The 10605-nt window shown below is 41.3% G+C and overlaps 1 protein-coding gene across 1 annotated transcript in view; it reads right to left on the bottom strand.

Annotated features, from left to right (window-relative positions):
* Positions 1-6196: 6196 nt before the first annotated feature.
* Positions 6197-10605, bottom strand: part of LOC134543273 (uncharacterized) — a 116972-nt gene continuing 112563 nt past the window's right edge. The window contains exon 7 of the mRNA XM_063388184.1: positions 6197-6760. Within this exon, the coding sequence (XP_063244254.1) occupies positions 6197-6760 (564 nt within the window). The remainder of the gene's footprint in view (positions 6761-10605) is intronic.

The following is a 10605-nucleotide window of genomic DNA, read 5'->3' as shown; positions in this document are numbered from 1 at the left end:
TCAATATTTATGTATTGCAGTTTCTAAATATAAATGTAATTATTTTCTTTCTGGTATGTACACAGTACAGTAGCTTCTTCACTAATCTAATGAATGAGCCTTAATCTTCACGTAATAACTTCATAAGAAAACCATGACAAAAAATGTAAATAGTACTTATGCATAATTACTTGTGGTAATGAGACCCTCATGATTATAGTGGGCTTATAGACATGAGGGTACCGATTCAGGGCTCATAAATTATAATCCTGCCGGGGCTAGAAATTGAACCCACGACCTTTGCCTCATGAACGTGACAGCTCAGCGATCGCCACAGAGGACTACTTGTATTGGAAAATCTTCATTGCCTCTCAAGAGTACTCTTACAATGTTAAGGCCCTACCTAGTCAAATGTGTATTTGTGTTGGTCAGGCGGGAGGATAAGTGCGACGCTCGCTGGTGCTTCTAGCGCGGTATCGTCTCTAAGCGCATGGCTGTGAACTGGCGCCCAGTCTTCTCGTCATACATAAGGGAAATAAATGTGATTTTAGTGGTAACCATAACATTTTATGGCGGGGAAATGAAGATAAAGGTGTAATGCGAATCCCTTTAGTGCTTTCAAAAAATACCAGGTGTTTCATGCCTAAAATATATTCTGAACACATGTGTTTTATCCCTTTTCACTCTCCTAAAAATAAAGTTTGAAAACCAGATACGGAAATAGAACCACTCATCTACCCTCGGCGTATATTTAAATGCTTTTCGTAGACAGACTTCACTCAGATATCCTGAGCAGTTTTCAGATCGCGTGGTTTCGTCTGAAGATGTGCACACCGTCTGTGTGCCTGGTAGGCGGGGCCCTACTCTGTAATTTTTTTTTTGTACTTTTACAAAGATAGTGCTTGGAAACTTAGTTGCCAACTATGTAACTATGTAACAAACTTGTAAAATAGCAAGGCATAGCTTTGTAACATTTGCAATTTTACAAAGCTCTTCCTTGCAGTTTCACAAGTGATATAGTTGGCAACTGAGTTTCCGAGGATTTTACTTGTGAAAAAGCCACGATTTCCTTTGTATTATTTAAATCTTGTTTACGCTTGCTAAACTTTCATAAGAAAAAATGACACTTTTAAAAACAAATTATTGACAATTTTTTTTTACGATGAATATGAATAATCAAAAGAAGCCCGAGGTTGAAAATTTGTTGGTTCTTCTACAGTTTTGCAATTTTTACTGTGATGTTCTTGCGTTGTTGCGTAGTTGCGTTCCTTGCGTGGTGCAATGCTAGGTTATATGTTAGTGTAGCCGTAACGCCAGCGGACAAGCATAGTGCGTTGAGTATAATGCCGAGACTAGTGGTACGAGAGACTTACTTGAGCGAACATCGAAGCCAGTAACAGTGGTGTCGTGCGTCGACTGCGAGCGGCATTCAAACGCGAGACTGGATCCACTACACCGTGCGCGCATGCACCCCAGCCACTCGGATCCGCGGTGCTGTTTGAACAGCCGCTGCCAACTGCAGCGGGCCATCGTCGACGTGACCGTTTGTTCGGGTACTTGAGCTGCTCTCCGGGAGTGATGCTGCGTTACGTTCTCGTCAGCGGCCGGCGGTGTGAACGTGGACTGGTTTTTTTTTTTTTTTTTTTTTTTCCCGCGGCTCAAGGATGCGCTCGTTTTCACGAGCGTATTTCACGGCTATTTTGAAGTTTTTGACTCCGCGCACCACGGATTAGTCGAGCGCCCGGGAAAAAAGCGAGGGGGGGGGGGGGGAAAGCGAGGCTAGGGACATGGTCCGCCGGCCGCCTCGCTGCCGTGTCGGGGACTGCCGGGCGCCTCCGGGGCACGCGTCCTCGCGACCACAGCGCTCGCAGCGGCAAGCGTGGTTCGAGCCACGCTGCACTGCTGCGTTTCTCGCTTACGCTGGAAACCACGGGGGTTTCCTTTGAAAACGCAATTGTATTTAGTCATTTTGAATTATTCAATGTTGTACAGAAATTTCCAATAGTATTAGCGTATTTTTTTTTTTTAATTGTATTTTCGTCAAATTACGACCGACGAGATTTTAAGTAATATTTTACTGCTGAGACAGCTTCGTCATCGCATACGCACCAAACCTTAAAGCAAGAATGTTAATAAAACTCCCGTGCGATGCACTCGTCCTGCTGACAGGCGCAATTAAAAAAAAGTAGGGGAAGGGGGGTGGTGATATCCGCTCCCGAGCTCGAATGTGTTTTATATTTATTTTGGAGCGTATATTTTTTGATAAACTTAAATCCTGAAATTTGTTCAGTATCTGAGACCATGAATTTGCCAATGTGCCAACGCCAATCTCTAACTTATTTCACATCATGTTTTGCAACTGCGTCATCTCTCTGTACGTTTTCCTGGAGACGCCCCCCCCCCCCCCCGCCCCCTACCTGCTGACCGCCGCTCCTCGTGGACACAGCAAGCGCTGCTCCAGAGGGGAGGGGGGCGCAGGGGGCGATAGCCCCTCCCGAGTCCAATTTATATTTTTTATTTTGTATGGCATTTATATTTGTGTTCACTTAAATGCTTTTATTCGCGTGATAAAGTTTTATTTCATAAGAAGTTGTTTGAAACAATTAAATAACAGTATTTGAGACCATAAATTAAAAAAAAAATATTCCAAGCCTATCTCTGACTTATTTAAGGCTCCTTTACATTGGGCCACTCAGTGCGGGCGCGTGGCGTGGCAGGAAAAGACGCCCAAGAACTGTCTCGATGAATTGGGAGGCAGCAAGTGGATTGTTTGTGTTGTTGCTACAGCGAAAGAAATGCCATAAAAAAAAGAAGATATTGGATTTATCCGATTCTTCGTTAAGTAATAACTCTCTTGAGTATATATTTGCAGGCACGTCTCAGATTGCGATTCCCTCCTACACTTCTGAGATAAAACTTTCTGCGTGGAAACTAGATTCCGCCATCACATCGAAGCTACAGCTGTATTGCAGGAAGAGCTTGATTATAAACGCGCCAGTGTGTGCACTACCCTCTGCCGCTGCTGGCTCGAATGAGCCACTCAGAGTGAGTAGCTCTGAGCGTGGTCTCGCGCTACCACGGTGTGGCCCGGCGTGCTGTAATGTTCTGCAACAGCATCCTTTCTGTTTGTGACAGCCCCTCCCGAAAAGTCTTCATGGAACCGCATCTGGGACACAGCTCGCTAGAAACACCCAGGCCGACTCCCAGCTGCACATTTCGTACACATCTCACAAGTGAATTACTGAATATTTGGTTTTATCGTCCAAGTTTCACTTCTTATGCGCATTGCTGCCTTGCGCCCATTTTTTTTGTTTGTTTCCAGTTACAGATTTTTATAAAGGCATTTATTTCTTTCTTTCGAAAATGGGACTAAATAGTAAGTTAGTAAATATTTATCAACCGAGCAAAAAACAAAAACAAAATTTTCGATCTCGATGCAATTAGTCGAAAAAAATTTTAATTACGAATATTCCCCTTATTGCAAAAAGCTAATTATGTGTGTCATATATCTGGCGACAGAATTTCTCACAAACACAATATTTAATTCTTACATAGTGTGAAAACCGTAGAAATTGTCCCAGATAAAAAAAAAAAGGCCTGATAACGCCAGTTTATTCGTTTGTAGATTAACAGCTTTATTTAACGAGGTTGGACTGTATTATTCAAAATGTGGACTGATAAACTCTTAGATTTAGTGATCGTCATGTGGCTTTACATGACTTGATGTAAGTTTTTGGACATACGCCATTGCTAAGAACGTTTTCTGTTGAAGAAAAACTAATAAATAAAATAAATAAAAATACACAAGAAAGACAAAAAAACCACAAAATTAAGCAAACAATTGCTGTTGTCAACAAGAATATAAACACCACAAAATATTCCGAAACAGAAATATGGTCAACAAACAAAGAAAAAACAAAGAAAAAAGTACTAAGTGAACAAAAAAACACACAAATGATGACAACACAAAAATATTGAAACCAAAATAATTCAGCACAACAGTTGAAACGAGACAAAAACACGACAAAACGAAAAGACAACAAAATGCAATAGTTTTACCAAAACAGAAACAAGCGACGTTTCGGGAACTGCTATCTGCTCCCGTCCTCAGGCAGAGACGCACGTGGTACGGAAACACAGGTGCGACTCTCGCCTGAGGACGGGAGCAGATAGCAGTTCCCGAAACGTCGCTTGTTTCTGTTTTGGTAAAACTATTGTATTTTGTTGTCTTTTCGTTTTGTCGTGTTTTTGTCTCGTTTCAACTGTAGTGCTGAATTATTTTGGTTTCAATATTTTTGTGTTGTCATCATTTGTGTGTTTTTTTGTTCACTTAGTGCTTTTTTCTTTGTTTTTTCTTTGTTTGTTGACCATATTTCTGTTTCGGAATATTTTGTGGTGTTTATATTCTTGTTGACAACAGCAATTGTTTGCTTAATTTTGTGGTTTTTTTGTCTCTTGTGTATTTTTATTTATTTTATTTATTAGTTTTTCTTCAACAGAAAAAGTTCTTAGCAATGGCGTATGTCCAAAAACTTACATCAAGTCATGCGCTCCCATTGCACAAATCTTTTAAAGATAACGTGGCTTTACATGCCGCTTGGAAGGCACACAAATGTGGAAAATCCATGGCAGGAGAATTTTTCATTTTCTTTTTAATTTTAACATGCGGATGCTTGTAGTGTTCATAACATTAAATTTATAAACAATTTACTACTCTATAAATGCTTGCTTTTGTAGTGTTATCATTTCGATACTTGATGCTGTCACTTGGTAAAATTATAATTTAAAAATACATGGAGGGAAAGGAAAAAAGAAAAAAAAGTACAATGTATTTCTTTACAAAAGTTTTTAATATCTAAAATTATGACAGTATGCATTTTTTTATTTACATAATCATCTCTGAGTGACGCCCAAATTAGCACAGAAACCAGTAGCCAGTAGCCGTATCGTTAAAATATTGTGTTCACATACCTAAATTGTGAGGTCCTTTCTTTTAAACTAAAAATAGTTATTTCCAACTGAACGACTAATGCTTTTACGGCATTAGTGTTAGTTTTAGTAATGCCTGATAGCTTGAGTGAAATGAGGGTTGCGTGGGCCTACTGGTTTCTTTTTTTTTTTTCCTAAGGAAAAAAGGACAAGCGCCATATCTACTGAGTATTTACTTATTCTTATTCTACGAAACTACTTAATGTGTTCGCCGATTGCCGCACACATGATGGGGTCGTCCTTCCTTCCTTCTCTCAAGTACGTGCAGACGATCTCCGCAGTGTTCGGGATCTCAGCTGCCGTCGTCTTCGTACGAGCCAGTTCGTTCGTCACCCAGGATTAGTTCCGCGTTTCTTTACTTTCGAGGAATTGTGTTAAAAAAAAAAAGACATCAACAAATGTAAAAAATAAATGGCAGCAGCAGAATACTACTTGAAGCTCGGAACCAAAAACATTTTTAATGCGATTTAAAAAAAAGGGGGGAATTATTTTTTTGATCTCGAGCTCCCTTTGAAGATGTTCTACAAATAAAACTTTTCCTTTACCAGCCTCCACCCTTTTGTTTTATCCCCGTTATGACAATGCCACGTTCGCGTAGGACTTAAAAACCTGCGCCACTTATTTACAAGTTCAGACTTCCTGTAGCCTTCAGCGAATAAAAACTTTTTTTTTTTTTCGTTTATCTTTTGCCACACAAATTATGCCTGCAGTTAGGTGTAACCATCAGATCTACAAACGCGATACCTGTATTAGATTGCTATTTCGCGTAAGCGGAAGATAATTAACGTCTTCATGCCGAATTCGGCAGATTCTAGTGGCAAGTTTCCTATAAAATTACTCTTTTCGAGAACTCGTTACCTCAGCGGGAATTTCCATTCCTAGTTCCTTCGAGACATTCATGCAGCACAGCGGATAACGTTTAAAAAATAAAATATATCTCTTCGAGCCGCGGTAGCTCGCAAAAGTCTTTCTTTCGTTCAATGCCCTGTTTGTAAACTAGTCTTTAGTATTTATGATGGAAGTAATATATTGCACTCTCAAAACTGAATCGTAAATTCGTTAATAATTAAATAGTTAAATTAAGTGTTAAGACATGTGTGATGGTGGAATGACTTCGTGGTGTCTTGTTCCAAGCTTCTGCCGAGTATTGCTGTTGTTGTGAGAAGGCCGTGGCGACCAGATGTCGGCGATGTAGGAGGGTCGGGAGGGTCGGGAGGGGTAAGGCTCCTCAGAAGCGGCGCGCGAACCCCGAGTCGTACAGCTTGCTGAGCGAGTCGCTGCTGAGCGCCGCGGCGCCCATGGAGGCGGCGCCCAGCGAGCCGCCGCCGCCGCACTTGAGCTCCCGCCGGCGGCGGCGCCACGTCAGCCCCCAGGCCAACAGCACGGCCAGCTCGGCGGCGAGGAAGGCGGCCCCCGCCGCCGCGACGGCGGGCGCGCTGAAGCAGGAGGCGGGCGCGGGCGCCGCCTCGAACACGGCGCTGCCCCCGGCGGCGGCGGAGGACGTGTTCCAGCCGCCGCCTCCGCCTCCGCCGCGCTGCTGCTGCTGCGGGTCGAAGCCGAACTTGTCGGTGATGCGGATGGCCTGCACGAGCAGCATGTCGGCGCTGCCCTCGGGGGCGGCCCGCCGCCGGCGCCGCCGCCCCAGCGAGGCGACGCTGCGCAGCTCGCCGGCCGGGTCCTCGAGGCTGCAGTCGACGGGCTCGCAGGCGTGCATGCAGGGCGTGACGAGCGCGCGGAACTGCACCACGTCCGACGACGGGAACTTGAAGGCGTCCATGTGCGACAGCAGGATCTGCGGCACACCCGACACACCGCTTTTCACTCGCTGCACTGTCATGGCTCGTGACTTTTTTCACTCGCACTGTATTTTTTTTTTTATGTAAAATTACTGATGTTTGTAAGTTTGTGCATTTACAATAAAAACAAAAACAGTGTTATCAGTAAAACTGGGTTCGGATTATTACCCGTAAATTTATGCTTTGTCTTATCCCAGTACCTACCTCCAAAACTCAAAGATATTTTTGAAAGCCGTTCCCTGAATACCTATCCAGTATTAACGGGGGACGTGAATAAACATAATAAACATAATACATTAAGCAAGTCCAATTGTTGGACATTCAATTTTCTTTTCCATTGTTTAAAAAAAAAATTATGCGAAAATTTTTGTAAGAAATTCTCGGTATTTTCTCGAAAAAACATATTTCATGTACGCAAAACTAACAATAGCCGTGTGTTGTACCTTAGAATATATATAGCTACAATATCTTTCTTGTAGTATTAAAACTACTTTGACCTCTCTGTCTTAGATAATGCAGTTACTGTCACACGATTTTTTTTTTGCCGTGGTTATGCTAATCGGGGGTGTCTTGAGGTTATTCGCGTGCTGTACTGATATGTTTCTACGTGTGCTGAACATCCTACGTATATCGCTTTTAATGCTTTGGAGCAAGGGAACGCTGTGATAATACATTTGAATCGCATTTCAGAGGACTAGGGTTGGAATCCTGGTCCAGAAATCTGGTTCCTGTTTTCCTATGGTGTCCGTTACTTACTCCAGGAAAATGCTGGGATGGTTAGTTACATGCCAAGGTTGATACCTTTCCCAATATCCTCGTTCTGTTTAGTGTGATACCGTCTGTAATCTTCACGGTGTCTACTTTCGAAGAAGTTGAGCCCGTATTATTATTATTATTATTATTATTATGCATTTTAAAAGTGGTTTTGATGCAGTGAAAATTTTACTAACAGATGTCGGATGCATCGTGAAATTTCATTGGCTGAAATTAACACTAGAGTAGATTTCAGTCGTGAACCGATTTCGCAGATTCGTGAGCATGGCTGTGTTGCACTCGTTTATGTTTTTTTAATTGTGAACTCAGCTTTAGACTGGAGAAAGATTCTAACTGTGAACTAGACATATATATATATATACATATATATATATATAATTACAATAAGAAATAAGAAAAAAGCAGTAATTCACGTATCCAAAGACAAGCTCCGAAATTGTATTCCCCCTCTCCAACTCCTCAGCAACTTCCCTAAGTGCCTACCATTAGAAAGTCTGAAGTCGGGTTTCTAACATCTCGTCGTCAAGGTCGTCATTACAGATGGACCAGGGGGAGGGGGTGGAATTGACTTACGCAGCACCAACGCGATGCATAAATGGGGAACTTCGGTTGGTGGGGGGGGGGGGGGGTTTAGAGCACCCAGCTCACGGAAACGTCCGCCGCTTTTCTCAGCTTGCGAAAAATTTCGGATACGGTCCCCGTCGGGAATCGAACCCAATTCACCTAAAAAAAAGAATTTCGTATGTAAAAGCATGTCGGTTTTAACCTTGCCAATAAAAAATTTTTTTTTTTCTCGTGAAACTCACATACTTTGAAGCTACTGTGGAAGAATAGTTATAAAAAATTGAATAATAATTAATTTACCTACAGGAAATACCCATGATTACTGAGCCATTGTGACTACAATGCGGGAATAATTTTGTATGAAATACAAGACTAAAAACGGTTTTCGTACGTGAAAAAAAAATCAACGTTTGAAATGAAATATTTGACAATATATTCGTAACTAAATAATATGATAATTTAAAACATAAATAAATAATACTGAAAAGCTGTTTTACATTTCGTTTCACGTTTTGTTACATTTTCTTATCAGCAAAAACTTACACATACAATGATTTCCACTGCTGTTAAAGTTTGAACCAGAAGAAATAGTGCCCGCTATAAAAGAGGTAAGAGCAGAAATTTCCTTGATTCGCATTTAATGGTTGCTTGCCCAGCCGGTCGGTCGGAATCCAGCGTCCGATGACTGCGCCCGTTTGAGGTCAGCAGCGGAACAAAAATGGCGTGGCGCATGATGGTCCGTTTATCAATTACGTCAAGTAGCTGTGGTAACCGGCCGAGTTTTTACCGCTCCTCAATTCAAGTCTGGCGAATTGTTAAAAAATTACGTGTTTAGGAATGAGTTCCTCGTAATAGTATTTTTTTTTACGAAGGAAGATCGTTACCATTTTATGATTTAGTTTCCATGAAATTGAAAAGGGGAGGGGAAACTGTGATTCACTTCATTGTAAAGATGATAAGTTACTTTGTAGACACGATGTTTTTTTTTTGTTTTTACTTCAGACACGTACTTTATTGTATGTGTAAGTTTTTGCTAATAAGAAAATGTAACAAAACGTGAAACGAAATTTAAAACAGCTTTTCAGTATTATTTATTTATTTATTTTTTTAATTATCGAATTCTTTAATTACGAATATATTGTCGAATATTTCATTTCAAACGTTGATTTTTTTTTCACGTACGAAAACCGTTTTTAGTCTTGTATTTCATACAAAACTATTCCCGCATTGTAGTCACAATGGCTCAGTAATCATGGGTCTTCCCTGTAGGTAAATTAATTATTATTCAATTATTAATTACTATTCTTCCACAGTAGCTTCAAAATATGTGAGTTTCACGAAAAAAAAATTTATTGGCAAGGTTAAAACCGACATGCTTTTACATACGAAATGCTTTTTTTTTAAGGTGAATTGGGTTCGATTCCCGACGGGGACCGTGTCCGGAATTTTTCGCAAGCGGAGAAAAGCGGAGGACGTTTCCGTGAGCATGGGTGCACTGCCCCCCCCCCCCCCCGCCTCACACCTTCCGAAGTTCCCCACTTATGCATCGCGTTGCTGCTGCATATGTCAATCCCACCCCCTCCCCCCGGTCCATCTTTAATGACGACCTTGACGACGAGATGTTAGAAACCCGATTTCAGACTTTCTAATGGTAGGCATTTAGGGTAGTTGGTGAGGAGTTGGAGAGGGGGAATACAATTTCGGAGCTTATCTTTGGATTCGTGAATGAATTACTGCTTTGTTTTCTTATTTTTTATTGTAATTACTTTTTATTTAAGAGCTATTTCTAAAAAAAATTACTAGATACCTTTCTGCATATGTTGTCACAAATATTTTCAACGGATCTTCATTTAATGTATGTAATATTATGGGGTGTAAATAATTACGAGGATTTGTGCGCCTTTTTGCACCCACGATATATTACACTAAAATATTTGCGGAAGAACAACAAATACAATGGGAGGTAAGGATTGTAAATGATTAGAAAAGGGTACCTTAAATATATATAACAAAAAATAAAGTAAAAATCGACAAGACGCGTAAGGCGAAGCCTGAAGGTCTCGTCGAAATCGGGTGAGTCATTATTAGAGACGATGGCGAGTGGCGGTGAGATTGAGGACGTGTCGTGGACTAAATGAATGGGTTGGACGTGAGTAGCGCGGTACCGATCCTGGGCTCTGCCCCCGACGAGGTGGAAGGCGAGTGGACGGGTCCAGGGGCGGTCTGCCCCTCTGGGCGCCTGCTGGAAGAGGCACGCAGGATGGGCCGACAAGGTCTTCAAAACGTGTGGAATAAGAGGCGAATACACACACACATATGTATATATAAACAATAGCTGTACAATATCTACTAATATTTATATTTTACTCAGTATCAGTTGTCATGTTTTCAATGGCGATCCTTTACTACTAAGTTTCTAGTGAATTTGCGCATTGTGGAATATAATTATTTTAATGTCGTAATTTAAAAATTTAACATAGCATAAGTATGTGTGTTTATAATT

This window comes from Bacillus rossius (assembly GCF_032445375.1).
Source record: "Bacillus rossius redtenbacheri isolate Brsri chromosome 9 unlocalized genomic scaffold, Brsri_v3 Brsri_v3_scf9_2, whole genome shotgun sequence".
NCBI lineage: Eukaryota > Metazoa > Arthropoda > Insecta > Phasmatodea > Bacillidae > Bacillus > Bacillus rossius.
Note: the sequence above shows the minus strand (reverse complement) of the source record. Positions and strands in the feature narration are given on the sequence as shown.